The sequence below is a fragment of the Oikopleura dioica genome, chromosome 2 (assembly GCF_907165135.1).
Source record: "Oikopleura dioica chromosome 2, OKI2018_I68_1.0, whole genome shotgun sequence".
Taxonomy (NCBI): domain Eukaryota; kingdom Metazoa; phylum Chordata; class Appendicularia; order Copelata; family Oikopleuridae; genus Oikopleura; species Oikopleura dioica.
Window position 1 is genome coordinate 754,545 of NC_137292.1, and position 26,023 is coordinate 780,567.

Below are 26,023 nucleotides of genomic sequence, written 5' to 3' on the forward strand. Positions count from 1 at the left end.
TTGTCCGTGTTTCTTAACGATCCTATTGTTGCGTTTTCGGTTCCCACAAATATTATTTTCAAACCACTCAAAAATGAAAAATGTATACAGAACGACTGGTTCTGTGCCATTGCCAGAGAGAGCCGACCGGAACCGCCCGTTTCAATTTGTTCCTCAATCATCTGCCTCGTTGATTCAAAAAGCTTACGAGAAAAAACAGCGCATTCATGGCAACACAATCAAAAGAGAGCAAATTCTCAATGATGGACTTCGAAAACAGTTGGAAGAACAAGTTCCAGTGATGAATCATGAAATCAACGAAGAGAACCAGTACCAAACGCCTCATGTGCATTTTCCGGAGTATGATACCAATCACGAATACCAAAATCTTCCGATGATTTTGGACTCCGAGAAGTCTTCAATGATTACTCCACCTCCAGGTTAGATAGAATTTTGGCGATCAAGGGAGTTTTGCAAATGAAGATTTGAAAAACTATTTCTGGGGTGGCGTCAGGAACCGACAAAAAAATTTCAACAAATTTTGCGTGGGCGGCTACTCGGCTGCTGATTGGCCGGTTTGCCGAATCCAGGCTTCTGATTGGTTAAAAATTAACACGCAAAATTTGTCGAAATTTTTGTCGATTCCAGACACCTCCCCTATTTCTACGTAAAATCTCTTTTTTCAAAGTTTAACTGCCATTCTAGCATTCCATATCAATCAAGAATATTTGAGCCCAAATCAAGGACCTCCATCACCAGACCCTGAGCTTGAAGAACTCAAAGCTCTTCTTCTTTCGAAGAAAAGACGACTTCAAGATGCCGAAACCCTCCTCGGCGAAGCGGAAGAACTCATCATTACTAGGTCTCTTTTTCAACGAAACACTCCTTTACGTTCTTTTTTAGGGATCGGCAAAAGACCAAGATCGAAAATCTCAACTTGACGTACAAGGAAATCGAAAATGCGAAGAAGAATCTCGATGGAATTCGAAATATGACTTTGACGGTGAAAAAGGAGCGGCTCGACGCGCAGCTTGAGAACGAAGAACTCGCTGAATATTACAACTCTTTGGTTGACAAGAAATATGAAGCGGATAAGAAGATCAAGACATTGAGAAGAGCAACTGTGGCGGGGCCGGAAATGACAGAAGATACGGAGTCTGAGTTCAAGAAGCTTTTAAAAGAGAGAAAAGTGAGCTTTCTTTTATTAATTTTGGGAAACCATAAACATAGCTTTTGGCGGTCAAAATAAGGTTTTTTGGTGTAGAAAACCATGAAAAAACATAGTGATTGAAATCGTTTGGTGTCTTTCAATTCGTTGAACTTAAATTCCTAGGCAGAAAATGAAAAACTTCGCGAACGAATAAACCGCCGAAAAAAGGAGCTCACCCGTCGAAACCACAAGCTCGAAATCGCGAAGCAACAAAACGAAACTGCTCATAAGACGCACGACGAAATCAAGGACCAAGATGCGAAAATTACCGCTGAGAAAACCGAGCAGATCCGAAAACTTGAGAATGAAGCAAACGCGCTGAGAACAAAAATTGATGGAATTGTGAACAATGATCAGGCGTTGATCAATTTGAACACGAGAAAAGCGCAGTTGGAAGAAAATCATCGAGTCTTGATGGGAAGATTTGAGGAGGCTAATAAAGCCATCGGTAGGTCCATTTTTAAAAAATATTATTCAGGAAAAGTTCAGATAAGCGACTGGAAGAAGGACCAAAAGTCGTCATCAATGATCCTTATTATAATGTGAGTGGGTAAATAACAACCTTTTTACTCTTACTCTCTTATGATATTCGATCGACCTTCCTTTAGAAATTCAATATTGATATTCAGAAATCTAATAATTATCCTTTTTTATATTCTTATCTAGAATCTTCGGTTGCAAAAACAACTCAAAGACAAAGAAATCGCCAAGCTGGAAAAAGCAAAGCGGGAAATCAAATGGAAGGTAAGCCATTTTCTATCTCCTTTTACTCGTCAAATTTCTAGTACCACCAAGTTTGGTGCCAACTCAACGACGTGGACGAGTCGGATGATGAGCAAGATGTCGCCGTTGATCCTTCCGTCCTCATTGTTCCGGAATCCGTCGCTTCTCATCGCCTCGGCTCATTCAAATCTACCGCCCGATTTTGATGCTCTCGAAATGACATTGATTGAATCAACCCTTCTTTGAACCTAACGACCTTTCGATCCCTTCCACTAACAAATTGTTCTTTCCTGTGACGTTTGTTTTTCTTTAAACAATAAAAACAGGCAAATATAGAAGGATGTTGACTGTTTACTGAACTCATCCGCTCATTCTTCTTTCTCAAAAAAGGGTTGTAATTTTTCAAAAAAAAAAAATGAGAGTTATCGCGTTTTCGTTGCTTTTCGCTGCTTATGCCCGGGTTATTCGAGAAATTGAAGGGTCAGGAGAAGAGCAGGAAGCTAGAGTTTCCTACCATTCAAAGATACACATTAAAACTCCAGGTGAAATTCTAGTGATAAAAATCGAGGATGAATACAAGGCATGAATTCTAGAGCAGATTAACGCCGCATTCATGCAATCTTTGGAGCGAACTAGAATCAACCACGAGCGTCTTATGGGTACGATAAGCTCAGATTTTCTCATGTTAATCCTTTATTGTAGCGAAAACGAGAACGGATTATGAAAAGTTTCAGGAAAAGATGAAAAATCTCCGAAGCAACGAAAGTGTTAAAGGTACTTGTTTCCTAGGCACGAAAATCTAATTTGAAATCAAGCGATTGAAGAAGGAATCAAGGCAGATCTCAAAACCGGTCTTAGGACAGCCCAAGAGAAGATGCAAATCGAGTCTGAGGGCCTCGAACCGTCAAATCCTTTCGAACCGATTGCTAGAACCGGAATTGACCTTTTCTCTGGACTGATTGACGACGTTATCGTCTCGATCAATAGAGATGATTGAAGAACTGCTACCGACTGTCTACTCTCTTTTAGTTTAGTTCTGGCTTCCTCGAAATACAATGTTACTCGGAAAAACTTCTCAAATAGTCATAAAATCAATGCTTCGATAAAGAATGTTCTTCTGCAATATGGAACCGTAAACGAGGAGAATTCGGAACCCTAGGCCCAGGCATATAAATTCGCTTGGCGATTTTCGCCAAAAGCGAGTTTCGCGAAGCGAAAGCGAATCGAAAATTTCGCTTTCGCCCCCCGAAAATGACACTCATGATGTTCGCTTCGCTTTCGCTTTTTGTCCCCGATTTTCGCCAAAAATTCGCTTTCGCCGAGGCCTCGCTTTCGCCAAATTTTCGCCTAGGCCTTCGGAAATATTTGCTTTGGCCAATTTGAATTTCGCGCCCTCGCCCAATGAGATTCAGTGAAAAGTTCGCAGAGAAAGAGAAGTTTACGAAGTCCTGAATTTGTTCTTTTTTAGTTTAGTCTGTTTATTTGCTGCAGATCGTTTTCTTTCCGTTTTAGTTCAGAGAAATGGCGAGTAAACTCTTTCGACCGGGCTATTTCGCTGGAAAGGTGAACATCGTTACCGGCGGTGGCAGTGGAATCGGGCTCGGCATCGCCGAAGGTCTTGTTGAACTCGGATCCAAAGTCGTTATCGCCTCTAGAAATCCAGAACGCATCGAAGAAGCGACTCAACTTCTATGTAAGGTCCATTCTTTTGATTCGAATTAAATTTTCTCCAATAGCCGCGAAATGCCAGGACGGAGGAGAAGTGCTCGGTCTCCAGTGCAATATCCGCTCCCGCGACAGCGTGAAACAAATGATCTCCGACACTCTCGATCATTTCGGCCGTCTAGACGGGCTGGTCAACAATGGCGGCGGCCAATTCCACTCTCCTGCTGAAAATATTTCGCCGAATGGATTCCACGCCGTCGTGGAAACGAATTTGTATGGAACTTATCACTGTATGATGGAAGCGTTCGAGCAGCATATGAAGGAGAATGGAGGAAAGATTGTCAACATCGTCACGATTAACAGAATGGGAATGGCCGGCATGGCGCACTCTGGTGCGGCCAGAGCCGGTGTCAAGAATCTTTCAATGTCTCTAGGTAAGGAGAAGTGCTCAGCTTTCCTTTTTATATATTCCCCTCCTTTTTAGGAGCCGAATGGGCAAAATACGGAATCGTCATCAACAACGTCGCCCCGGGAACCATCCATTCCGACACAGCTCAAGCCAATTACGGCCCTCTCGGAGAACTACTCTTCGACGGTGCGGTACAGACGATTCCGATGGGACGTTTGGGAAGCACGACAGATGATTTGGCGCCGTCAGTGATTTTCATGCTTTCTGAGGGGGCGAAATACACGACTGGGCAGACGCTAGATGTTTGTGGCGGACAGAGCTTGCACAATAACTACAGACAGGGGCTTGTCTTGCTGGAGGAGTTCCTGAAGAAGCAACAGTCGTGAAAGAAGAAAGATCTGTCGTTCAACTTTTTAGAGAAAATCTCGTTCTGATTCAAGCCTGATTCATAAATTATTTATTCCTAACTGTCTAAAGTTTCAATTCTTCAGAATGAACAAGGTCTTCTCCCCCGCTCTTTTCGCCGGCCGAGTTAATATCGTCACTGGTGGCGGGACCGGAATTGGCTTTGGAATCGCAAAGGGACTTCTTCAATCTGGCAGTAATGTGGTCATCGCTTCTCGATCGAAAGAAAAGATTGAAAACGCGGCGAAAGAATTGAAGGAATACTCGACGAACGGGGCAGAGATTCTAGGGCTCAGCTGCGATATTCGAAATAGAGAGAACTGCGCGGAAATGGTAGAAGAAACTATCAAGCATTTCGGTCGGCTGGGTAAGAATTCTGCTGACTTAGTGTCTCTTTCTATTTCTTTCTTAGATGGATTGTGTAACAACGGGGGCGGACAATTCCAAGCCAAAGCTCATACAATTTCTGAAAACGGATTCGACGCTGTTGTGAAGACGAATCTCTACGGCCCGTGGAATATGATGCAGGAAGCGTATGATCAATACATGAGCGAGAATGGAGGCCATATTGTCAACATCGTGACGACGAATCGAACTGGAATGGCTGGATTGAGCCATACTTCTGCTGCTCGAGCTGGGGTCAAGTCGCTTTCTCAAAGCATAGGTAGATCTACACTCCTGAACGATTGAATCGAGCACTTCTAGGTCTGGAATGGGCGAGAAAAGGAATAACAATCAACAACATCGGCCCTGGTGTCGTTACTTCACCGACGGCCATGGCAAACTACGGTCCTCTTGGAGAAATGATGTTTGGCAACACAGAGAAGATCATTCCAGCTGGAATGCTCGGCCAAGTTGATGAGCATCTCGTCGCTCCGACCATGTTCTTTCTTTCTCCTGCTTGTAAATATGTTACAGGTGCGTCTTACTGAAAGTTTCCCTCCTCTAGCAGAATTTCAGGCCAAACGATAGATGTCTGCGGAGGACTTTCTTTGTTCAACAATCATGCCTTGCAATACATGGAAATAACTGGACAACTGGATGCTGACGAAGCCACTGATTAAAACACCCAGCTTATTTATGCCAATTTACTCTTCAATTCACTCTGATAAATTCGAGTTTTGTAAAAATAAATAATTTATTTTCGATTATACGACCAGAAAAATGCTTTTTTCGAGGATTTTATTTGTGTGAAGACAGCAGGTTGGCGATTCATTTCCCGAATCATTTAAACCCCAGAGGGAAAAGTTTTCTTGAAGGATTTCGATTGTTTTGAACTAATTTAACGTCTCCAAAAATTGAACTATAAGAATTTATAAGAACTAGAAGAATGTGGACGTTTTCCTTAAAAAATGATCGTAGCTTCCAAAATGGAGTTCAGGTTTGTAGCCAAACTCTTTCATCAACGGCGCCATCTTCTCAACATTGTCAAGTTCTTCATCTGAGACTTTGCCCTCCCAACTGCTCAACGCTAGAACCAATTTATAAAATGTCAGATTGGCAAATATCAGTGCCAAAAAGCTCTTTCTCAGCTCGTTTATCGAAAAAGAATGAAAAGCAAACCTGAAGTATAAGTTGCTTTGACAACTTGATCAGTACTTCTTTCCATGTTTGAAAGGCTTATGTCCGTGCCGATGTGCTCTTCGTGATGGATCAAGGCGTCGTTCCATTTCAGTCCGAGAAACTTGACTAAACTCACTGTTAACTTCAAGAATGACGCTGGAATTTTACCAATTTTTCGAAGAACCGGTTCTTTTTCCAAAACCAAGTGTTCGTAATGAACGGGCATGCAGAACTTCGGCCCCAGATCCTGACATTGTTTCCACATTTTTTGATGCTCAATGTCCCACTTGTGAACGAGATCTGTAAAGTTTTTGATGTCGTAGCCACTGATTGTGACTTCTCTCGAGAAAATCGAATGGGCAACTGAGCGGGCATCTCGAATCATATAAATGAATTTGCTGTTCGGGTACCAGCCGCTCAGCTCGGACATGAATTTCAAAGCAAAGGGGTCCTTGTTGCAGAGTCGTCTCGACACGGGCCCGTGTTTTTCGATGACTTGAAGGATAAATCGCTTCGTGACGTCGTCAACTGCTTCTTTGCTCTCTCCGAAAAGTCCGTTTGCGGAAGAAAACTCTCCTATAAATACTTTTTATTTTTTAAAGATTTTCATTGCCAACCGTCGTAAAATACTATTTGCATATCTTTGCGGGCCTCCAACATCCTCGGAACAACTCTTGTTTCTTCGCCACATCTCACATCCGGATGAACATCTTTCAAAAGAGACTGTAAATTCAATAAAGAAATATCTTCTTACCCAAAATGGCTCGCATCAAAGTCGTCCCAGATCGAGGCATTCCGCCCACCCAAATGATCGGATGTTGATCGTCGACTCGAGGCCATTCGATTTTCTTGTACTTTTTGGCAGTGCAGTTTCCAGACCGGCAAGGTTCCTGCTGAACTCGTACTTTTTTGATTTCCGCATCGGTAAGATCCTCGATGTTTTTCAGACGAATTGGTCCTTTTTTGAATGGTGATTTTGAGCAGCCATTATTTGAGAAATCTTAGAAGAAAATGTAACTGCATGAATTTATCTTGAGGAAAATAAACTTACTTTTGCCGAGATAATACGCAAAGAGAAGGCTCAAAAAATAATTAAATAATGACGCGATTCGCGATCTGCCTCTTATCCGAATGCACTCCGACGACATTCTCTTTTTGCCGCTGGATTCTATCCGGTAAAGTCAGGTTGAAAAAATTGTTACCGTAGAATATGCCCTTAGCGAATTTCTATTGCTTGTCTATTTTCTATTATTTTCGGTAGCAAGAGCCCCGGGCACTATCAAAGATACGCTTTCGATCGTACACGCATCTCTTAAATTTTGAGCATCACGCAGAAGAAATTTTAACGAGGAGATTTTGATAAACAAAAGTTCATTTCATTTAGCACTGCTTAATTTTAGCAGCAGAAAATAAGGAGGGAAATAGGGGAAAAAGAGGATTTCGAAGAGGGAAAGAGTGTTACTTTGGAGTAGACTTTTTGTGCTTGTAATTGGAGTAAGCGGAAAGAGTGTCACGGAAAGAGCAGCAGATTCAGAAGCTTTAATAAAAAGCCGCATCGTGGCTTTTTTTAATTACAAATGTATAATTCGGAATTTCGAATCTCCATTTTTTTACACTTTTGTCTTGAGACTTTCAGACATGGATTCAGATTTTGATTGGGTTATATAATATATCGAAATGAGCATGACCAGGACGAGGTCTATCAAATTTACCTTTGGAAGGAAAAAAGAGTTTCTGATAATAATGAAATTATTAACGCCAAATTTTATTTTTTCATTTGCAATTAGCAGCTAAAAAACATATGACACTGAGTAAAATAACATCATTAAAAAAATGAGAATTGATTTGTTGGAATCTATAAATGTATGATATACAGTGTTTATTGAATGCTAACTGGCTTATTGTGGGCTTTTTAGATGCTTCACATGAGAAAAATTTTCGATGCTTACAACAATGTTTTAGTCAGAAAAACGTTCACAAGAATTCTACAATTTCTTTTCGCTTGATATTGTATTTCTTGTGATTTTTGTGATAAAGAAAATAGGAAATCGAATTTAACCTTGCGACGACAAACCCAAATTTCACCCGCCGACGAAAATTGTGCCATATTTGGCACATGGACTTTAACGCCATCTTTTAATAATAACCTGAATCATAACCTTGATAATCAATAACCTGCCAAAACTGGACGAAAAATGACGGGCTGAAAATCAAAGTTTCCATATTTAAGCGATGAGTCTGATTTCAGATTCTTGAAGGCGATTAAGCCATGCCGACCATGATTATTCTTGATGATAAAATTAAGCTTTTTCCGGTGGGCTCCGATTTTGATTAATTTTATGGACACTCCATCAGATTAGTGTGTTTTATTGATTTTTATAAGAAGCCGACTAATTTGAACTTTTATGGTCAGATTCTGAAATACCGTGGTTTTCCATTTTAAGAGCGTTTTTTGGATGATAGGCCTCGCTCAAATCGCTCTTAGATTGGAAATTTTTCAATCAAGGTAGGATGACAGTGGGATTTTTAATTTTTTGTGACAACCTTGCGTTCTGCAATTACAAAAAAAGATCCGATGTTTTCTGGACGATTTCATCGTCGATGATGATCATCTGAACATCAACGAAGAAGATCTAGTGATTCACTAGTAGTGAACAAAGCGAACGAAATCTTCATGAACATAAATCCAACAATCTTCAAGCGCTCTTGGATCAATACTGGGCTGATCAAGGAGGAAGAATTCGAAGGAGCTGTTGAAGATTTTGAAGACTTGGATGTTTTGGAAAGTGTGCTGGAGAAAGAAGACGAGGAAGAGCTGGTCGAGCATTTTCTGGCGCTTCAAATCGATGAAACACGAGCCGCGACTCCGATGAAGATTGAACAGGAACCTCAAGTTCAAGAGATAGAGACACTGCAAAGCCTTCGACTTCAAAATGGCCCGAAAAGCAGTCAAAGATTACAAAATTTTTTAATAAATGATTCACTGTAAGTCTGAAAATTTTTTGATTTTTAATAAAGATCTTCGAAACCGCTCTTAAACTGGAATTTTGGCGGATGACAACATTTTCAAAAAATAGGCAAAAACGCTCTTAAAGTGGGCGCTCTTAAAATGGAAAACCACGGTAGTGAGAATTTATCCGGGATTAAAATGTTGACCATCAGGGCTGGGAAATCGCCATTTAAGTTTCATCTCTGTAATGTTACTGACAGCGCTAGGCGCCATTGGTCTGAGATGTTATTTGAGTTTTGATTTTTTCTTGTTCTCAGTTGATTTCATTTCGAATCAATTTTTAAACCGACTATCAATATGGAAAGTGATTCGGAACTCTGGGCGACAGAATTAAACACCCCAGAGAATTTGTATTCTCGAAAATATGACCATTTTCACTGGTCAATTTGGGAGTTTTCAGGGAAATTGGCCGAAAAAAACCTCCCAAATTGACCACACCTACTGTAGGTATATTTTTCCTATAAGGCTATTATATGACATATAATATATGTATTTGATGAATTTGAAATTTACGTTCCAAAATTGGTGAAATGCATCAATTATCATCACTACCATATAACGTCAAAAATAAAATTTCCATGTATAGGAACTGATGGACACAGATCTTGAATGCGTATTCGACAACTACCCGGCTGGCTTGGGTGTTGACCACTGTCGTCTTTTTTCTTATCAGCTGGTGCGAGCGATCAATTTCATCCACACGGCGCGCATCATTCACCAAGACATCAACCCCTCCAATATTCTCGTCAACCCTGACACGCTATTTGTAAAGGTGCCAAGACCGTTAATTTTGAAGGAGAAGCGTTTTAACGCGTTCTATCTTTAGCTTGGCGACTTCGGATCGGCGAGGATTTTGGACGTTTGTTTCGGCAAGCGCTGCCTCTCCATTCCCGCTTATGCGCGGTATTATCACTCGCCTGAAGTCTTAGCTGGAACTGGCATCTATGACCTGAGGTTAGTCACACGTCACCATCTTTATCTTGAATTCTTTTGTAGCTCGGACATGTTCTCCCTTGGCTGCGTTCTGTACATTATGGCAACTGGTACGATTCCAATCAAGCACGAGTCCGGAGCTGCCCCTGACCTTCTCAAAGAATGGAAGTCTTTTAACTTCACGAAAAAAGCATCTCCCGACGCCATATTCTCCAATTTGATCGAAAAGTGCCTTTCAACCGAGCCACTTAACCGTCCAACAGCAAGCACCCCCTGTAGCTCGTCATTTTTTGCCGAATTGAGCAACGGCGCGGTGCACCAGGTGCCCAAGTCCAAGTTTTCTGTTGAAGAGGAAGTCTTCGATTACGAACATATTTACGATGGTTAGCTAAATATCAAAGTTTGTATTCATGAAGCGTTGAATTAAGGACCCCCCCGTCAACTTTTTTCGAAAAATCGATTTTCGGAATTTCAAAATTTTGACCCCGGAAATGGATTTTACAGGTCAAAAAACGATTTTGAGGCTTCATTTTTTGGGGGTCTATCTCGACTCTAACACCCTCAAAATCGCGTTTGAAAATTGGACTTTTCGCGGAAAAATGACGAAAAAGTCCAAATTTTGATTTTTTTGAGAAAAAGTTGACCGGGGGGTCCTTAAGCATTGGAATTGGCAGTGAAAGATTGTAAACCAGACATGGAACTGTCAAAATCTGGCCCAGCAAAACCGAATTCAATTCGCTCTATCGCAGATTGGTAAGATTTTTCCATTGCTACTTCCACTGTCTCTGGTATGTCCATGCATTATTTCAGCGTCAATTATCCTTGATAGAACATGAGGCGCGCATTGCCCAGACCGATTTCGCTTTTGGAATTCAAATCCACGATTGCTCCGACAAAAAGACCGGATGTTTTACGAAGACCACGTTGCGGAATCAGGCTCTGTTTACGATCCATACAAGTGGGATCGTAAAGAGGCGCCAAAGCCGATTATAAAGTCCAACTACACGATCAGCGATTGTGGCTATTAATCTGATCCGTCGAGATGAGTTTAAACTTTGAGTCTTCGAACTGCGTTTTGAATCTTTCCGATCGAGAGAAAATTACGTTTATTGGCGACATTCCTTTGAAACCAGAAGGAAACCTTCTTGCGAAGACAAAAGGGTACAAAACATTTAAAATATCGGTCGAAGTTTTCTGGTCGCCTTCGCATCCATCCTGCTTCAAGAATTTATTGTACATGAGTGCAGGAGTTCCTTATGGATAGGGTTTATATCAGAAATTGTTTCTACAAGGAAAATTATGGTATAAAACCAAATGATAGACATTTTGGGGAACGATATTTCTGTATCTGGGAGTGTCCGAAAAACTCAAATATTCACGTTGCCTACTGCGCAACTGGTGATAAACGCTGGAGTGGTTGGGATTTTCCAGCGAAAAACAACGAATGGAATAAAGTTGTTTTCTACCAAAAAAGGATGAATGACGGACAACTAATGCAGATTTTTACATTGAATGGGACAGTTGTCGCAAAAAATGAGCTAAAAGAGAGCGACGCTTGGGTTGGTGGACTTATTGTCAAAATCGGGAAGGGCGCACAAAAATAAAATTGTTATATGCCTATTTTTGTGTTCCCAAAATAAAGGACAAGAAGATAAACAGGGTAATCCAGAAGATATGCGACTGCGAAACTTGATTTATGAACGAGACTCTGATTCAGAGCCGTCCGAATATGTTTAAAATGCATTTTTGTACATATTTATCTTGATCTTTTACAGAATAAAGGATGAGTCGTCAGAAAACATAGTTGATACGAGCTCAAGTGAATCTGTTAAACAAATAACAAAAGAAGCTCAGGCTCAGCTGCTGAGCACGTTTATCTTACTTAGAACACCTCCCCACCGGTTCATATGAACGTCGACACATGTAGCTTACCCAAGCGAAATTAGAGGTAACATACCCCCTCCCTAAATTCGCCCGCTTTTCGTGGTACATTTCCCAAAATTCGCTCTCCCTAATTTTTTTAATCTGCCCCCAATTTCGCTTCTCCTGATTTTTCACCGGGCCCCCAAATTCGCTCTGCAGATTGTCTAAAAACGCCTAAACACAATTGAATATGGATAAATTGCAAAAAAAATCTATTATCAGGCTAGTATTTCTCTCCACCGAGACAACGACGCGTGCTAATCCTTCAATTTTAGTTTTGAGAGCGAATTTGTGGGCCCGGTAAAAAGTTAGGAGAAGCGAAATTGGGGGCAGATGAAAAAATTAGATGGAGCGAATTTTGGGAAATGTACCACGAAAAGCGGGCGAATTTTGGGAGGGGGTACGTTATTGACTGGCATAAGCGGTAGTTAAGGATATCCGACATGTAATAAAAGTTAACACTGAAATGTGGAGAGAATACTTTGGGTAGGTCAGAGGACAAAATGACTTATTTTGTGAAAGTCAGATTCTTTGTCTCAAGAATTCTTCCTCCCTTTTCATCTGGCGACTACGCTAATTCCCCTAACCGATTTTTATTTTACCAAGGAACTTATTTTTTCGGCGATGAATCTTCATGAAATAACCATATCGTAGCTGGAATACGAAAAGTTTCAAAATGATACCAATTATAAATTGGTAATATATTAAATGAAGAACAGCTATATGATATAGCCTATATCATATAGGGCCTATATGATATGAGCCTATATCCTTAAAGCAAAATCTTCGAGAACCGATGTTTTTTCTTTGCAAAAGTGTTTATTTTAAATCATTCTGCAATAAATCTTGCCGATATAAAGAATCAATATTCCTTTGCCAGAAAAACAGCGTTAAAAGGTCGAAGTGGGTTTTTTAAATACAGGAACCTTAAAAAAAGCACGTCATAGGTGACGACACGTGATTCTGAAATTCTTAAGTGTTAGAGATATCTACATATCATTTTGTTCTTTGGAGCGAGCTGATTTCATAAATGCAAAAGAAAAATTTTTTCGGTCACTTGTTTGGGCTCTGGGTCCCCAAAATCACCTTTTTGGCTTGTTTTTGAAAAATTATGCATTATTTGCAAGCTCCCCAGCAAAAACGAGTACCACCATCAGAAAGAGCAGGTCTTTTAACACTAGAAACCACCTTTAAACCTAATGCCATCGCTCAGGATGGATCAGGATGGTCAATTCATAACTTATGCATAACTTATGCTTAACAAATATTATCAACTAAGAAGCCTTTGATTTTCAAAAAATCATGGGTTAATACAAAATTGATCAAAGAAGACGAATTTGAATAAGAAATCGCCGATGAATCATCGGCGATGATGATGACTACAATGTTGCCGACGCAGTTCTGGAAAAAGAAGAGGAAGAAGCTTTGGTTGAGAAATTCGTTGCTTCTGAAATATAGGTTGGCCCAGCTATAACTCCGAAGGCAGCTCCTGAACCAACTCATGGAAATCAAGCGAAAGAACCAGAAAATGGTCCTATGAAGCAGTCGAGCAGTTTTTTTCAATGACGTCCATTTTTGTGTCAGAAATATATCTCATAGAAAAAACTGCCTTATTTTGGATATTTTTTTGAAGACGATATTTGCGATTTTTCGAAGAAAACTGCCTTATTTTGGACTGCCTTATTTTAGACTGCCTTATTTTGGAAAACTACTGTATCAGATTTTGAAGCTGATTCTTTAACCGCAATAAAAATCAAAATTAGAGCATTGGGTGGTGGTGCAAGCGTGGAGGCGCGTGCGCCTCAGGAGCTTTTGGAGTAAATCATCAAAATCAATGTTATTTTAAAGAAATTTTTTATCTCTAGGTATTTTAATATGGAGATAAATAATTTATTATTTATTTTATCCGTTCAAATAATATTATATTCAATTTCATAAGAAACAAGTATTTTTCGACATCAACAACTGTCAATTTCATTATTTACTTGACATGAATGAGATTTATTCCGGAAATCCCTGGATTTATGTATCGAACCACTTGTCACCTTATTCAGAAAGGTTCGAACCTAACACGGGGCGTGATTTCCTGCCGCGCTGTTACTCTCAGTCAGAGGGGTTGCAAAAGAAAGCTCAGCCTCTGAGCTTTCAGTAGAGCTCATAACATCGGGCTGCCCTTTTGTCTAGCGCCCTCAAGTGGCGCTAAAAGATGACCTTGAAGATCGGAAAAGTCGGAAACTTCCGGTTTTGAATTTTAAACTCACTAGTTGTATTTTTAAAACAATAATAAACAATTATCAAAGTCAAAAAAGACTGAACCGCGGTTGAACCGAGTGGTCAACCGGGTGGTCTATCGCGGTTGGACTCAAGAAATCTTCTAGAACATAGAAATATGGGTATTTTTTGACGGGAAATTGAATAAACCATGAAAAAAAGGATGGACCATAACTAATGGTATACATCGGCGCGGTGCTGCTTCCTCGATCAACGCGTCGCCAGAACCTATTTTTTACAACGGCAGAAAATCTGAACGGAGCAAGATTTTGTCTAGGTTCAAAAAGATTACAAATCCTTGAAGTTTTTTATATTTCTTATTGCGAATATCAAAAAAATGTAATCGAGGAGTTATCTTGGAATCGCCAGTTTTCTTCTTGTGACATGTTCTCCTTCATTTTTCATCCAAAATTTTATGAAACTTGAATGCTCTTGTCGACAATGCTCTGCTTTTCAATTCCTCTTATACAGATTTTTCGTTAAGGGGGTCCCCAACGATTTTTCTGAAAATGGCCATTTATATATACGGGTGGCGGGCGGCTTCGTTCGCAAAGGCCATTTTGCGAACGGCGTTCGCAAATTACGAGCGGTGTTCGCAAAATCGAAAAAATTTTGGCCGAAAATCGTTCACGCCTTTTTTCAAAATGTGTCCCAGCGGTAAAGAAAGACTGCTCCTGCCAAGCCGATGAGTAGGTACCCGCTGAAAAAAATAGGTGGTCGATATGTTATCCCTTTTTGAACGAAACTCTGTGACTATAGTAAATAAGTATCTAGAAGTTCAATTCCGAGGTCAAAAGTTCGAAAAAAGTTCATCTTGGGGTCACCCGAGGTCATCAAAGTTCGAAAAATTGAGATTTTCTAATAATACTATTTGTGTATTAAAAGAATGTTTAATGATAGTTTCATTCCCAAAAAATTTTTAGGCTCTATTAGGCTTACAAATTACAGTCGAAAAACGTCAATTTACAATGAAAATTCGATCACGTGCAAAATTTTCTCGATAAAAATCTTTTTTCTTTGCTCAAAAGTTAGTGTCAACTATCATTTGCTAGATTTGCAACTTGAAAGTGCTTAATTAAAGGGGTTGAAAATGGCCCTTTTGACTTCAGCGGGTACCTAGCCAATGAGTTCTCTACCAGAAAATGCGCGAAACGCACACTCACGGGAAGTTTTTATTTCATTCCGAACGGCGTTCGCAAATTGCGAACGAAGCCGCCCTACACCCGCCGATACAGACTTATATTTTTCACTAATTTTTTTACGTGCAAGTAGATCAAATCTAGATCTAGTGAAGCCTGTCTCAGATTTTTTTAAAACCAACCATATCTCGCGCAAAGGCGCCGAGAAGGAGAGCATCTCACAGAAAATCGCGTTTTTGGCCATTTTTTTCACCTGAGATTACTCCAAAAATTTAGATTACAAAAAATTTTTTCCTGCTGTTTCTGAATGCTCTAGCACTAATCTAGTGAAGCGGTTCTTCGTTTTTTCGATTTCCCAAAAATGATTATGTAACAAAGACGATCAAAAAATGTACGATTTTGGAATTTTCAACCCTGTGAATTGCCCTCTGGGCATAACCCAGACCCATATTTTCGGGCATTTACATAAAGCTTAGCTCACAGCATTTCTAAAAATGTGCTATTCTTGAATTTTGATGAAAATGCAGAAAAATTGGTCACTTCAACTTGAAGTCTTCAAGTATCAAAGGACACTTTTTTCTACAAGAATTGAAAAAGCTAGAGGCCTTTTTGCAGCTTTTGCATAAGGAATTTAGATCCGAAGAGAAAAAATCTTATTCCCAAAATCGTTAAAATCCATTCAAGCAGCACTATTATTAAGTTTCAGTGACAGATAACCAAACTGTAAAGAAAATCATAACTTCTGTGAATTTTATGGTTAAAAATATCAGAAGAGACGATTAACTATCCGCTCACATTGTTGAATTTCTCTTTTGAGACACTACAATGTTGATCACATTCAAATTTATCTATAAAAATATGATAAGAAATCTTTACAAAGAATAACCTCTCAAAAACTAGACGAAAAATGAAGGGCCGAAAATCAAAGTTTCCGCCCACCTTAATTTACCGATGAAATCAAGAAATGAATTAAAAATTCAGAGAGCATTGTGCTAGTTTTTGTCAAAAACAAAAGCAATAAAAATAAAATTTCAGACAAAGAGCATACCGTGGTTTTCCATTTTAAGGGATCCTCCCCTGTTTTTTCATTTCCTGCCGTGCAAAGTTTTGTTCAATAATAGAATGCACGTAACGAGGCAGTCGCCATCAACAATGGAGCAGACTTTATTTCAAAATAATGCTTTCCATTTTCTAAAGCGCTACGCAATCTGCATTCCATCTTTCTAATCTTAATGAATAATAAGACTTAGACGCAAAGATGCTCATACCTGGTGGATCTTCGTCGTAGAGATCCTAAAGATTAGACAGATCGGAACACGGTCATTTTTCGGGGTAAAATACTGAAGAGCTAACAAATGCTTTATATAATATAAAAGAGAGCAATTTTTTTATAATTCGGAAGTTGAAAGAATTAAACCTTGTTTTTATTCACCCGATTTTCGAGAGGGAATTTTCAATTGAATTTTGTCGGTTTGAAGATCGCAAAATAAAAACATTAAAAATTCATAATGCATATTTTGAGCGATGTTTATGATGCTTGACGCTAGAAAAAGTCGCGCATGCAATGGTCAGAGCAAGATAAGACTACATCTCGCGCGCCCTCCGTTTCGTATTATAAATCTGAATCATAACCGAAACCATAAAAAAATTACTAAAAAGAGATCTACGATGAGACTTCTTTCAGGAATCCTTGTTTCTGCATACGCCGGCGATATGATGAAGAGACATGATAAAATATTGGGACATCTCAACGTGAGTTGCCCTGATTAAGTGAAAACATTTAATTTTTAGTTCTTCAATCTTTGCGAAAACATAAATTAAACGGTCATTCAGCGTCTTGCAGACCAAGCTCTGGATCTGACGAACAAAAAAGATGCCCGTCACGTCGCAAAAATTCAAAAATGGGCAGCGCGAGTAGTCGAATCAAACGATCGAGATGGAGCCCCGTGCGATGACACCGATGATGATGCCAACGACTTCTTTGTTTTCGACAAAGAAGACTCCTGCAAGCTAAACTCTCAGATCATGTCTGCGATCAGATCATTCGCGAGAAGATTTGCATGCAACGGGAGAGGCAATGTGCCAAGACAAATTGCAAGGCGAAGCAACAGACTTAAGCAGAACTTCGAGCGACGAAAATGCGGAGTCTCAACTGCTCAAGAAACCACTGCAGCGCCTCAAACCGCCGAGTCAACGGAGCCACCGACTGAACCAGGAAGAGTCTGTCCCATCATCTATCATAAAACCGAGGAATTACTTACTTACGATGAAGCCATAGCATATTGCTATGAGCAAGGCATGGAGCTCTCCTCAGTGCCAGATAATTGGATGAATCCTCTTTGCTGGCATCACGTTTGTATTTTTTTTCCGTGACTTTTCTTACGCTCTTTCTTAGATGGTAGAAATCATCACGAGCGACGTGGTGGATCCGCGTGCCGAGCAACATGCCTGGATCAACAACGACAACGGAGAATGCTCGGTGGTGAACTACACCAAAGAATACTTCATCTACGGTACAACAAATGTTGTCTATTCTCCCTTTTACTTTCCCGATGCTTGCGAGTCAAAATTCAAAGCTATTTGCTCGATGGGAGAATTTGAAACTACAACGAGGATTCCAACCACTCCAGACTACTGAGAGATACTGTTTAATACTGTAACAGTCATTGAAAAATATATTGAATAATTTTTATTTCGTTCAGCACGAAAAAGTCATAATAGTCAGCGAAAATAATTATACAGATGTTTCGACAGAAAGCCGATCTCACGTGAAACAGAAAGGGAACTAGCATTGGGCATTGATATTTTTAACCCCAGAAGGGCAGCATTTTTGATTCAAAGTATCGTACTGAGTTCCGGAAGCTTCACAGCAAGCTTTGGCGCCGCCAAAAGGATGGAATGGAGATCGTCGTGGGTATTCGCCGCAGCATTGCATCGGACCAGGAGCAGTTGGGGGAGTGTTTGTAGAGCCATTTCCTGATGAAAGAATTCATATTTTTTCTTATCTCAAAATTGTGGCTTTACCTGGACCGGTGAGGCTTCCACCGGTGTTCCCAGAAGGCATGCATTGATCAGCAAAATCAAATCCTTCCGCGACAGCATGTTCTTGAACAAAAAACTCGGCATGAGCAGCCAATTGAAAAGCTAGCTCTTCATCGCACTACAGTAGAACTGATTACTTTCAAGTCCCTTTTTTGTCCTCCTACCTTGCACTGATTCGCGCCGCAAAAGTCCTGAGAAGCAGTTGAGCTGCAATCAAGTCGTTGGATTTCGGCGTTGAAGCTGATTTCATAGAGTGCGTTTTCGACGGAGCAGATGTTTCCGTTGTCGGTGGAGACTCCGATGTTGTCGAAGACGTTGCATTTCGAGCATCGCTGATATTGCTGGCAGAAGAGATCCAAGTTGTCGACGGGATCACCTTTGCCCTGAAATCCCGATAAATTGAATTCTTTCAAAATCATTTGACAAACCTGAAATCTATTCGGAAGCAAGTTGCAGTAACATCCGTAGTTGAGCATTTGTTCGGCCAAGGAAGTGTCGAATCCAGCTTGAGAGAGATAAAATTCTAGCATTTGTCGGATCAAGAAGGCATTTCCGTCGCTTCTAGCGCTTCGCTCCAAATTTTCTTGGAAATCCATCAATTCTGCCAATCCTGGAACAGCTAAAAATGCGTTTGAGCGAAAATTTCTTGAAATCAACGAAGATTTTTTTCAAAAAAAAAAATCAAAAAAAAAATTTTTGTCTTACATTTGAGAAGTTCTGAAGAAGGAGCGGCGAGAATTCCATTGATAAGAATTTGTGAAATTTTCATATTTAAAATTTTCTTTCTCTAATTTGAATTTTTGGTTTTGATGCTTTGGCGAGTTTAAGTTCGAGCTATTTATAGCAAAAACGGGTGACCGCGACGGTTACGGGTTAGGTGTGTTGAACCGCCGCAATATTAAACCAGCAATAACCGATTTTGTAAATCGGCAATAACTGATTAGAAGCCGATCATCCGCCGAGATTGGTTCCGCTCTTTTCTAAAAAGCAACTTGAGCCACGTTTTCTGAAAATGCTGCCCAAAGCTTAATTGAAAGAAGCGCAGCCCTGTGAACTTCTAATAATTGCCAATTAGCGCTTTTTTGATAAAAGCTCAGAAAGAATTTCGACAAATTTTGCGTAAAAATTTTCAACCAATCGGAAGTCTGGATTCGCTCCATCTGCCTATCAGCAACCGAGTAGCCGCCTACGCAAAATTTGTCGTTTTTTTGTCGGTCCCTGATGCCACCCTTTTTTTGGTCGCTTTTTGGGCTGTTTTTCGAACTTTAGTTAACACTTGACAATGTTTGACGTTTTTATGATGAGATCAAGGAAGATTTATTGATAGAAAGAATGTTTACTTAGAGACTTCTTCTTTTCTTTTCATAATTCTGGTTGCGGTCACATCATCGATTGTTTGCTCAAGATGAAGTTTTCCGTCGATCAGCTTGAAAACTGTCTTCATCTCCTAAAAGAAGAAAGTCGACTCGATTCTTTATTATAAAATAACCTTCAAAGAGTCGCCAGCTTTGATCCCTTTTCCGACGATAATCATGTCTTCTCCATCGAAGCTCAGAGTTGATTGGATCTTCTCTCCATTCATTCCTTCATCTTCAAACACTTCTCCAGAATAGGGAAGGGATGACTTTTTCGTGATGATTTTCGTCTTCATTTTAAATTTTAAGCTCTAAAAATATTGATCCTCGGTCATCAAGTTGATCCTACAGACTCTTCGGGGATAATTTCAAACTTTACTTCCATGTTTTTTGCAATTTTTCTCGCGACTTTTGGAAGACCAAGTTTTTTATTCAACTAAAAATACTTTTAAAAAGGCTTCTTCTGGTAAAAATCACCTCTTTGAGATTTTCAACCGATTCCTGCCTCCATTTTCCGGCATATTTTTCAGCGATGTCTTTTCCCATCTCAATTTAATAAAAAAAGAGATTCTTGAAGTTCAAGAATCTTGAACTCAAATTGTTTTAATTGACAGGATTTGGTGGGGCGTTGATTCTTTGTTAAATTTTATGATCATTTCTTCAGTTGGCAAATTCTTCTGAAAATGAAGTAATGTAAACAATGATTATCATTAAGATGATTTAAGTTTTATGCCGTATTAATAGTATTATGTTATTAATAATCGCGGAAAGTCTTTATTTGACAAGGTAGCTTGATACAGGTAGTTTATTCCGTCTTTTTACAAGAATTAAAAATATCGTCCATTCCCTCTTAGAATTTTTTTATGGTGCTTTGAAATACCGATGATTTTTGAAGATTGCGCCGAAAACTAAAGCTCAAATAAGCGACACCAAGCGAGCAGATTTCTTTCGCTCTACCGCCTGGAGGACTCCTCCTGCTGGAAGAATTCTAAGATAAAAGAAGCATAATTTCAGGCACAATTTCATTGAAATCATCGGTATCAAAATTTTTAAATCATAATTAGGGTTTTTCACGGAAAATGGTATATCATTCAATCGGCCTGAAAATTTCAAAATATGTGTTTCTTGAGCCGCTGATTTCAAATATGTGAAAATTATTATCAAATTCTGATGATTCATAATGCTTTTCTTTACAAAAAATCATTTTATTCAGAAAACTAACGTCATAACAGTTTGAACAGTTCAGTTAGTTAACACAGTCGCAAAGTTTCGGGAACAGTATAAAAATGATAAGACGCTAGAAGTTGATTTCGAAAACACGGTCTTCTTCAAAATCCTCTCTCCTCAAAGACCGATAAGAAGTCGTTTCAGAGTGACCGTCAGTTTTCAACGAGGACGAATCTGTGCTGAAGAGGGGAGAATCGTCAGTCGTGAAATCGCCAGATCCGGAACCGTCGCCAGAATATGCGGTTGTGTACTCTTCTGTGGTGGGAGCTTCGGTTGTTGTGGTTGTTTTGTTTTTCGGGACGAAATATGCTGAAGAATTAATTTTAAGGATGTATTGAAGAGACTGAAAAAAGATGAGGGCACTTTAGTAGCTGTTATATGAATCGACATCTTCTCACTGAAAAAGAAAGATCTCTTACCTGGAAAGAAAATAATCGAAAAAACTGCGGCGAAGCTAAAAAAGCCAATTAAAAATTTGAGTGATCGTCTCATGTTTACGGAATGCAGCAAATCGGCGAGTATCGGTCGCTTTTATATTGACATCATTCACTTGGCTCCGACTCATTGCAAACACAGCCACCATTCTGTGCAATTAAGAACAACATTCCACGCTCGTAAAACTACGCAATTCTGTCCGTACTTTTATAGGAACACAATCATGTGACATGATTCATGTCAAAGGAAATCAAGAATCTTAGCAAAATGACTTTGAGTCAGCTTCTCGGTAAAAAAGCTGAAAAAAATATTTCCGAGCAAATTTTTAATAGTTTATTCTTTCGAATTCTTCAGAGACAAAAAATTTTTATTTTTCGGATCTCTCAAACTTTACTGAATAACTTAGGACTAAACGAGTTTATGGAAGTGCTTTTTGGATGACCAATAAGATTGCTGTATTTGGCCTACCGGCCAATCAAAGCCCTGATCCGTAAAATAATTTCCATAAATTTGTTAAACCACCTTTTTTCTCCTATCTTATAAAAAGGTCAGAGTCCTAGTAAAAAAAATTAATTGTGAGTAATTCCTAGCCCCACGGTCTATTATGCAGGAAGAAAAAGCTTAAGTGCATGAAATTATTGCAGTCAAAATAACTTCCTGGCAAACATTACTCAAGCGCATCTACTTGATGATTTGAATGACCCAACTCATAAAGCAAATTCACGTCAAGGACTATTCCTGCCATTGGAACTTGAATTTTCTTCGGGAAATACCGTATTGCCAATACCGTATTGGTAATGAGTGGGGAGAGCATCTGTCTATGGGACGGTAGCATATGCTTTCATATTTTTATCTCGTGATCTCTGAGTTCAACATCATTTTTGAAATGAAAATTTCAAGTTTTTCTATCGCGGTCGTTTGCGCAAGCGATCAGAAATTTGACCCGATTACTGGTGAAATCATGCTAGAAAGACTCAAAATTTGTAAGAGCGAAAATATGCATCCACTCGATTGTGCACGCATAATGCAACCGGAAATTCTCGAAAAAACCGGCGATTATCATGTTTGCTGGGTCACAAACACCCTCGATGCGTTTGGAAACGCGATGTTCTCCTAGGGTGTTTGAAAGAATATTTTCATATTATCCAGCAATACCTTCACTCTCAAGTTATTTTATGTTGAATCTTTAATTTTTCAAACAAAGAAGAGCAAAAACGGGCCGATGCTGTGCAGTCAATGATGGCTGGGTCGCGACTTGTGGTCCTCCTGATTATTCCCACCCGATTGACAAGCCAAACATGGAGTATCTAGTATATTTTCATAAGGAAACATTTGATATTCGATACTTAAGTGTCGTGACTGTGGGCTCAGTTGCTTCCTCTCCTCCTTCTCGAACGATGCAAACGTCAACTGCGTTTGGCAATGCATGGAGAAATACGGAAACGCTCTCTGTTCAAATGCTGCGAATCTTCATCTTTTAGTTTTTCCTTCGAGTGCACAAATCGGAGGTGCTGGACGCGGTCTCGGCGGTGGTGATGTTTCCGCTATAGAAGACACAGGGGTTCAGTGCGCCACCCACTGTGAGATCAAAATCTGAGAATTCAGATTGCAGGCTCTGAAATACAAACTGTGTTTCTTTGAAAATTTACCAATTAAAGATCCCTGACAAAAAACTTTCCGTCGATTAATGCCTTATTCAGAGCATAAGTAGTTGATTTGAAAATTTGCTGACGGAAACCAGGTCAGGAAGGAGTCCAGTTATCTTACGAAAATTAATGTTTACGTTTTGTCAACGCCTGTGATAGCTTTGAGTATCCGTGGTGACCACTTACGGAAAAGCCCGTGGAAGTACTTCAATCTCGTTTTCTCGCCTACTCAGGCTCTTTTTTGTTTATAATCCTTCAGAATTTGAAGCATGGGAGTCATCAAAATCTCAGTTTTCTAAGCGTTTCTTCAATTATTATCTATGCAAAAGACAAGGCCAAATTAGCTCTTTCAATGATCATTTTAAAAGCGAATCGTCACTTTTATTAGTCTATGCAGAATGAAGATAAGGAAAGGAATTTTTGAACTTTGAACTTTTCGAACAAAAGTCGACGACTGAGATTCACAGCGTCAGTCGAACCAATTTTGTTATGCGTAGAGGCGTGCCAACGACGGGAAAAAGCGGCTCCTGGCTTTGAAGTCGAACGGATCATCCAAAATCTTTTTCGATTTTGAGAATTTTTGCATGAAACTAAAAATTATGGAAGCTTCAAAATCGTTGCCTGAACGTCTTGGCCAAGTGCGTAAACCTCTTCTTGAGTCAATGTGTCTTCTTCGGTGTCTTTATTCGTCACGATGAAAGTTATTCTACTGCGAGTCACGCTCATGATTTTCTGAAAAATCGAACGAAATGGAGAGCGGAGAAAAATAGGGATCTTACGCTTTTATAGAAGTTGGAGATATCTTCAAGCGTTATTTCCGAAAGGAGATCTGCTCGTTCGATAGGGACGTTGAAGTTGGGCTGGCGCTTGCCAAATTTGATCGCATCCATCCAGCGATTTATTTGGCTTCTTAGCACTGGTAGCTCTTGGCCTGGAAGGGATGATGAATAGAATTTTAAATAGAGCTTACGGAAAGAATCGTTCATTTGCCGGACCAGATCGTTGAATTTATGAACTGAGTATTCTTCGAGAAAATTCCCAGCGTAGGTGGTGTACTCTTCTATGTTCTCAATGATGGTGTTTGTGTCGTTGCCGCTCTGGACCAGAATGCTAAAGGTGTTTTGATGGTTTGATTGACTTTAAGAGCGGTTAATGGCATATAGAAATTCGAAATTTGAACTCAATTAAAAGTAAAAATTTAAATTTCCGTTCAAAAATTTCAAATTTATTTTATGGTTTTTCTCTTTTTACTCACTTGTAGCTCAGCGTTCCTGAATCTTCGACCATGCTACATTTGACAACGTATCCAAGCTGTCTCACAGTTCGTAAGAAGTGGAAACACTCATCGCTCGTAGCATGGGAGAAAATAGTTGCCATCATCCATTGTTTCGGAGTGATGTCTCCAAGTTGATAAGAAATGAGGATGCCATGTTCTTTGGAGTACTTCGATTTTCGTTTAACGACTTATTCAGATTATTATGGTGATACAATATGGGTTCGCAATGGTAGAGCTTGATTTTCATTATCATCTAGTATAAATTTATAAAAAGGTTTATTTTACCACAGCATAAAAGACTTATTATTTTTCCTCGTCGAAATCTAGAATCTGATTCCTAAATTCGCGCCTTGCTCAAACTCCACCAACCTAAAAGCCGTGTATCTGTACGCATCCGAATACGGCCCCGTAATTCTAGCTTTCTTTACAAAGCTCTCAATCGTCTTGATAGCGGGATTTCTCCGGATATTGCCGGCAATCAGGGCGACCACTTTGGATCCGACGAGATTATCCCGGAGATACGCTTTGAATTGCCGGAACGTTACGGACTGCAGAGCTTTGATTTTGTCGTTGATTGAGTGGTATCCGTCGATTGTGAAATTGTATCGTTCGTGGTGCAGCATTTCTTTTGCCTGCTAACGGTTTTTGAAGCCCGAAAATCAGAATTATGGTCTTTCAAAAACCGATCCTCGAGAGTGTCGAAATTCTTCGTCTTCTGAATCATCCCTTCTCTGAGCTGCTCAAATCGAGTTGGAGACGGCTCGAACGACTCAATCAGCTCGGCAATCTTATTGAGAACCTTTGGAATAGATTCACTGTATCCAAAAACTGTCAGGACGATTCCAGAGTCCCATGGTCGGTAGTCAAAATCGAGGTTCCAAGTTATTCCGGCGAGCGAAGCTGGGTAGAGATGCGGTGGAAACTGATCCATCAAAAGCTCGATGTAAAGTTTCGTCGTCATGTAGGTCCTCAGGCTTCCGATGAAAGCAGGATTTCGAATGTTCAGCTCGACGTGCGTTTTTGGCTTGTTGAAGCGCATGTCCTGGTGGTGCCAGATTTCGAGCTCTTCTCGGTTGAGGACCAGGTTGGGATGTTTTGATGTGTCGTCGAGGTGATCGAACTGGTTTTCGATTTCAAAACCATCAGGAAAGAAAATATTCGGTTCTGGAATACGGAAATATGGCTTTGGACTTTTTCAGGGCTGAAAATAATTTACCATATTTTTAACTTAGATCAGCTTAGATAAAATCAGCATTTTGCAATAGAGGCCTTATTTTTTCAAGGTGATGTTGCAGGTCTTTTTTTCTGTCAGGTGCCCAGATGTGACTTTTTCGTGAATTAATTTCACCTGCCTCTCTGTATAAAAAGAGAAGCAAATAAAATGGGGCGCCCTGGGAATGTCTCCGAATGTCTCCTAAAATAACAAAAATGTTCTAGAAACTACGAATATCCGAATTTTGTCCGGACGATAGGAGGCGTGTAAATTAAAGTGTTACCTACCCGATCAATGAGTTTTCTACCACAAATTGCGCGGAGCGCTTAATTCTAGCGGATTTTCAAAAAGAAAATCATTTTTTCAGTATCTAACATTATTTTTTAGCTTATATTTATTTTTGCCTAATTTCGAAAAAAATCTCTAGAACATGTTTATTTTCCAAATTTCGGAGACATTCGGAGACATTCCCAGTGTCGCCCAATAAAATAGCTTTACTTTTCTTAAAAATGAAACTTTTATCAAGAAAAAATATTGGTAAAACGCTAGTAAAGCCATTTACTATTATTTATTCTTAATTTTGAAATCAAAATTCAGCT

The 26,023-nt window shown here is 39.6% G+C and overlaps 11 protein-coding genes across 11 annotated transcripts; 6 read left to right on the forward strand and 5 right to left on the reverse strand.

Annotated features, from left to right (window-relative positions):
- Positions 1-32: 32 nt before the first annotated feature.
- Positions 33-2,238, forward strand: LOC145696921 (uncharacterized). The gene is made up of 7 exons (XM_081774033.1): positions 33-419; positions 685-841; positions 883-1,168; positions 1,313-1,637; positions 1,679-1,731; positions 1,856-1,933; positions 1,975-2,238. Exons 1-7 carry the CDS (start codon positions 74-76, stop codon positions 2,116-2,118), a joined length of 1,389 nt encoding a protein of 462 aa, XP_081630159.1. The 5' UTR covers positions 33-73; the 3' UTR covers positions 2,119-2,238.
- Positions 2,239-2,243: 5 nt separating this feature from the next.
- On the forward strand, positions 2,244-2,974 carry LOC145696922 (uncharacterized). Its single transcript, XM_081774034.1, has 4 exons — positions 2,244-2,454; positions 2,506-2,571; positions 2,615-2,686; positions 2,728-2,974. The coding sequence occupies exons 1-4, from the start codon at positions 2,328-2,330 to the stop codon at positions 2,907-2,909; spliced, it is 447 nt and encodes a 148-aa protein (XP_081630160.1). The 5' UTR covers positions 2,244-2,327; the 3' UTR covers positions 2,910-2,974.
- A 420-nt stretch (positions 2,975-3,394) lies between these two features.
- On the forward strand, positions 3,395-4,447 carry LOC145696357 (peroxisomal trans-2-enoyl-CoA reductase-like). The gene is made up of 3 exons (XM_081773378.1): positions 3,395-3,605; positions 3,649-4,011; positions 4,062-4,447. The coding sequence occupies exons 1-3, from the start codon at positions 3,434-3,436 to the stop codon at positions 4,370-4,372; spliced, it is 846 nt and encodes a 281-aa protein (XP_081629504.1). The 5' UTR covers positions 3,395-3,433; the 3' UTR covers positions 4,373-4,447.
- A 31-nt stretch (positions 4,448-4,478) lies between these two features.
- Positions 4,479-5,544, forward strand: LOC145696513 (peroxisomal trans-2-enoyl-CoA reductase-like). The gene is made up of 4 exons (XM_081773559.1): positions 4,479-4,758; positions 4,804-5,055; positions 5,097-5,309; positions 5,352-5,544. The coding sequence occupies exons 1-4, from the start codon at positions 4,479-4,481 to the stop codon at positions 5,453-5,455; spliced, it is 849 nt and encodes a 282-aa protein (XP_081629685.1). The 3' UTR covers positions 5,456-5,544.
- Positions 5,545-5,555: 11 nt separating this feature from the next.
- On the reverse strand, positions 5,556-7,247 carry LOC145696511 (putative protein-tyrosine sulfotransferase). The gene is made up of 6 exons (XM_081773558.1): positions 7,006-7,247; positions 6,709-6,954; positions 6,572-6,664; positions 6,123-6,530; positions 5,955-6,080; positions 5,556-5,862 (listed from the first exon to the last, which is right to left on the reverse strand). Exons 1-6 carry the CDS (start codon positions 7,100-7,102, stop codon positions 5,714-5,716), a joined length of 1,119 nt encoding a protein of 372 aa, XP_081629684.1. The 5' UTR covers positions 7,103-7,247; the 3' UTR covers positions 5,556-5,713.
- Positions 7,248-9,543: 2,296 nt separating this feature from the next.
- On the forward strand, positions 9,544-10,285 carry LOC145696178 (mitogen-activated protein kinase 4-like). The gene is made up of 3 exons (XM_081773175.1): positions 9,544-9,736; positions 9,791-9,918; positions 9,961-10,285. Exons 1-3 carry the CDS (start codon positions 9,557-9,559, stop codon positions 10,283-10,285), a joined length of 633 nt encoding a protein of 210 aa, XP_081629301.1. The 5' UTR covers positions 9,544-9,556.
- A 6,535-nt stretch (positions 10,286-16,820) lies between these two features.
- On the forward strand, positions 16,821-17,915 carry LOC145697482 (uncharacterized). Its single transcript, XM_081774692.1, has 3 exons — positions 16,821-16,982; positions 17,064-17,582; positions 17,626-17,915. The coding sequence occupies exons 1-3, from the start codon at positions 16,899-16,901 to the stop codon at positions 17,866-17,868; spliced, it is 846 nt and encodes a 281-aa protein (XP_081630818.1). The 5' UTR covers positions 16,821-16,898; the 3' UTR covers positions 17,869-17,915.
- On the reverse strand, positions 17,877-19,075 carry LOC145697483 (uncharacterized). The gene is made up of 5 exons (XM_081774693.1): positions 18,978-19,075; positions 18,701-18,891; positions 18,437-18,655; positions 18,255-18,390; positions 17,877-18,206 (listed from the first exon to the last, which is right to left on the reverse strand). Exons 1-5 carry the CDS (start codon positions 19,039-19,041, stop codon positions 18,016-18,018), a joined length of 801 nt encoding a protein of 266 aa, XP_081630819.1. The 5' UTR covers positions 19,042-19,075; the 3' UTR covers positions 17,877-18,015.
- A 527-nt stretch (positions 19,076-19,602) lies between these two features.
- LOC145700015 (sodium/calcium exchanger regulatory protein 1-like) lies at positions 19,603-20,215 on the reverse strand. The gene is made up of 4 exons (XM_081777276.1): positions 20,105-20,215; positions 19,977-20,063; positions 19,762-19,938; positions 19,603-19,719 (listed from the first exon to the last, which is right to left on the reverse strand). Exons 1-4 carry the CDS (start codon positions 20,171-20,173, stop codon positions 19,609-19,611), a joined length of 444 nt encoding a protein of 147 aa, XP_081633402.1. The 5' UTR covers positions 20,174-20,215; the 3' UTR covers positions 19,603-19,608.
- A 658-nt stretch (positions 20,216-20,873) lies between these two features.
- LOC145699495 (uncharacterized) lies at positions 20,874-21,433 on the reverse strand. The gene is made up of 2 exons (XM_081776768.1): positions 21,274-21,433; positions 20,874-21,163 (listed from the first exon to the last, which is right to left on the reverse strand). Exons 1-2 carry the CDS (start codon positions 21,344-21,346, stop codon positions 20,925-20,927), a joined length of 312 nt encoding a protein of 103 aa, XP_081632894.1. The 5' UTR covers positions 21,347-21,433; the 3' UTR covers positions 20,874-20,924.
- A 1,886-nt stretch (positions 21,434-23,319) lies between these two features.
- On the reverse strand, positions 23,320-25,250 carry LOC145696184 (uncharacterized). The gene is made up of 7 exons (XM_081773180.1): positions 25,011-25,250; positions 24,561-24,843; positions 24,191-24,398; positions 23,906-24,045; positions 23,715-23,866; positions 23,557-23,667; positions 23,320-23,494 (listed from the first exon to the last, which is right to left on the reverse strand). The coding sequence occupies exons 1-7, from the start codon at positions 25,248-25,250 to the stop codon at positions 23,423-23,425; spliced, it is 1,206 nt and encodes a 401-aa protein (XP_081629306.1). The 3' UTR covers positions 23,320-23,422.
- Positions 25,251-26,023: the final 773 nt, after the last annotated feature.

Excerpts from the sequence above, each read along its gene's own strand:
- LOC145700015 (XM_081777276.1), bottom strand. The coding sequence starts at position 20,173 with ATGGGAAAAGACATCGCTGAAAAATATGCCGGAAAATGGAGGCAGGAA. Across the intron at positions 19,939-19,976 it reads AAATTATCCCCGAAGAGTCT|AGCTTAAAATTTAAAATGAA; the intron begins GTAGGATCAACT and ends CAATATTTTTAG. Across the intron at positions 19,720-19,761 it reads AAGCTGGCGACTCTTTGAAG|GAGATGAAGACAGTTTTCAA; the intron begins GTTATTTTATAA and ends TTCTTCTTTTAG.
- LOC145696513 (XM_081773559.1), top strand. The coding sequence starts at position 4,479 with ATGAACAAGGTCTTCTCCCCCGCTCTTTTCGCCGGCCGAGTTAATATC. Across the intron at positions 4,759-4,803 it reads CAAGCATTTCGGTCGGCTGG|ATGGATTGTGTAACAACGGG; the intron begins GTAAGAATTCTG and ends TTTCTTTCTTAG. Across the intron at positions 5,056-5,096 it reads GTCGCTTTCTCAAAGCATAG|GTCTGGAATGGGCGAGAAAA; the intron begins GTAGATCTACAC and ends GAGCACTTCTAG.
- LOC145697483 (XM_081774693.1), bottom strand. The coding sequence starts at position 19,041 with ATGAAAATTTCACAAATTCTTATCAATGGAATTCTCGCCGCTCCTTCT. Across the intron at positions 18,892-18,977 it reads TTCTTCAGAACTTCTCAAAT|CTGTTCCAGGATTGGCAGAA; the intron begins GTAAGACAAAAA and ends ACGCATTTTTAG. Across the intron at positions 18,391-18,436 it reads GCGGCGCGAATCAGTGCAAG|TGCGATGAAGAGCTAGCTTT; the intron begins GTAGGAGGACAA and ends GTTCTACTGTAG.
- LOC145696921 (XM_081774033.1), top strand. The coding sequence starts at position 74 with ATGAAAAATGTATACAGAACGACTGGTTCTGTGCCATTGCCAGAGAGA. Across the intron at positions 1,169-1,312 it reads AGCTTTTAAAAGAGAGAAAA|GCAGAAAATGAAAAACTTCG; the intron begins GTGAGCTTTCTT and ends TTAAATTCCTAG. Across the intron at positions 1,638-1,678 it reads GGAGGCTAATAAAGCCATCG|ATAAGCGACTGGAAGAAGGA; the intron begins GTAGGTCCATTT and ends GGAAAAGTTCAG.
- LOC145696184 (XM_081773180.1), bottom strand. The coding sequence starts at position 25,250 with ATGCGCTTCAACAAGCCAAAAACGCACGTCGAGCTGAACATTCGAAAT. Across the intron at positions 24,399-24,560 it reads GTTGGTGGAGTTTGAGCAAG|TCGTTAAACGAAAATCGAAG; the intron begins GCGCGAATTTAG and ends AATCTGAATAAG. Across the intron at positions 23,495-23,556 it reads CACTTGGCCAAGACGTTCAG|ATTTTGGATGATCCGTTCGA; the intron begins GCAACGATTTTG and ends AAATCGAAAAAG.
- LOC145696511 (XM_081773558.1), bottom strand. The coding sequence starts at position 7,102 with ATGTCGTCGGAGTGCATTCGGATAAGAGGCAGATCGCGAATCGCGTCA. Across the intron at positions 6,955-7,005 it reads TGCGTATTATCTCGGCAAAA|ATTTCTCAAATAATGGCTGC; the intron begins GTAAGTTTATTT and ends TTTTCTTCTAAG. Across the intron at positions 5,863-5,954 it reads CAAAGCAACTTATACTTCAG|CGTTGAGCAGTTGGGAGGGC; the intron begins GTTTGCTTTTCA and ends AATTGGTTCTAG.
- LOC145696178 (XM_081773175.1), top strand. The coding sequence starts at position 9,557 with ATGGACACAGATCTTGAATGCGTATTCGACAACTACCCGGCTGGCTTG. Across the intron at positions 9,737-9,790 it reads CTGACACGCTATTTGTAAAG|CTTGGCGACTTCGGATCGGC; the intron begins GTGCCAAGACCG and ends TTCTATCTTTAG. Across the intron at positions 9,919-9,960 it reads ACTGGCATCTATGACCTGAG|CTCGGACATGTTCTCCCTTG; the intron begins GTTAGTCACACG and ends ATTCTTTTGTAG.
- LOC145699495 (XM_081776768.1), bottom strand. The coding sequence starts at position 21,346 with ATGAGACGATCACTCAAATTTTTAATTGGCTTTTTTAGCTTCGCCGCA. Across the intron at positions 21,164-21,273 it reads TTCGATTATTTTCTTTCCAG|CATATTTCGTCCCGAAAAAC; the intron begins GTAAGAGATCTT and ends TTAATTCTTCAG.
- LOC145696357 (XM_081773378.1), top strand. The coding sequence starts at position 3,434 with ATGGCGAGTAAACTCTTTCGACCGGGCTATTTCGCTGGAAAGGTGAAC. Across the intron at positions 3,606-3,648 it reads AGAAGCGACTCAACTTCTAT|CCGCGAAATGCCAGGACGGA; the intron begins GTAAGGTCCATT and ends TTTCTCCAATAG. Across the intron at positions 4,012-4,061 it reads GAATCTTTCAATGTCTCTAG|GAGCCGAATGGGCAAAATAC; the intron begins GTAAGGAGAAGT and ends CCTCCTTTTTAG.
- LOC145697482 (XM_081774692.1), top strand. The coding sequence starts at position 16,899 with ATGAGACTTCTTTCAGGAATCCTTGTTTCTGCATACGCCGGCGATATG. Across the intron at positions 16,983-17,063 it reads AAATATTGGGACATCTCAAC|CGTCTTGCAGACCAAGCTCT; the intron begins GTGAGTTGCCCT and ends ACGGTCATTCAG. Across the intron at positions 17,583-17,625 it reads ATCCTCTTTGCTGGCATCAC|ATGGTAGAAATCATCACGAG; the intron begins GTTTGTATTTTT and ends GCTCTTTCTTAG.
- LOC145696922 (XM_081774034.1), top strand. The coding sequence starts at position 2,328 with ATGAGAGTTATCGCGTTTTCGTTGCTTTTCGCTGCTTATGCCCGGGTT. Across the intron at positions 2,572-2,614 it reads CAACCACGAGCGTCTTATGG|CGAAAACGAGAACGGATTAT; the intron begins GTACGATAAGCT and ends CCTTTATTGTAG. Across the intron at positions 2,687-2,727 it reads AAGCAACGAAAGTGTTAAAG|CGATTGAAGAAGGAATCAAG; the intron begins GTACTTGTTTCC and ends TTTGAAATCAAG.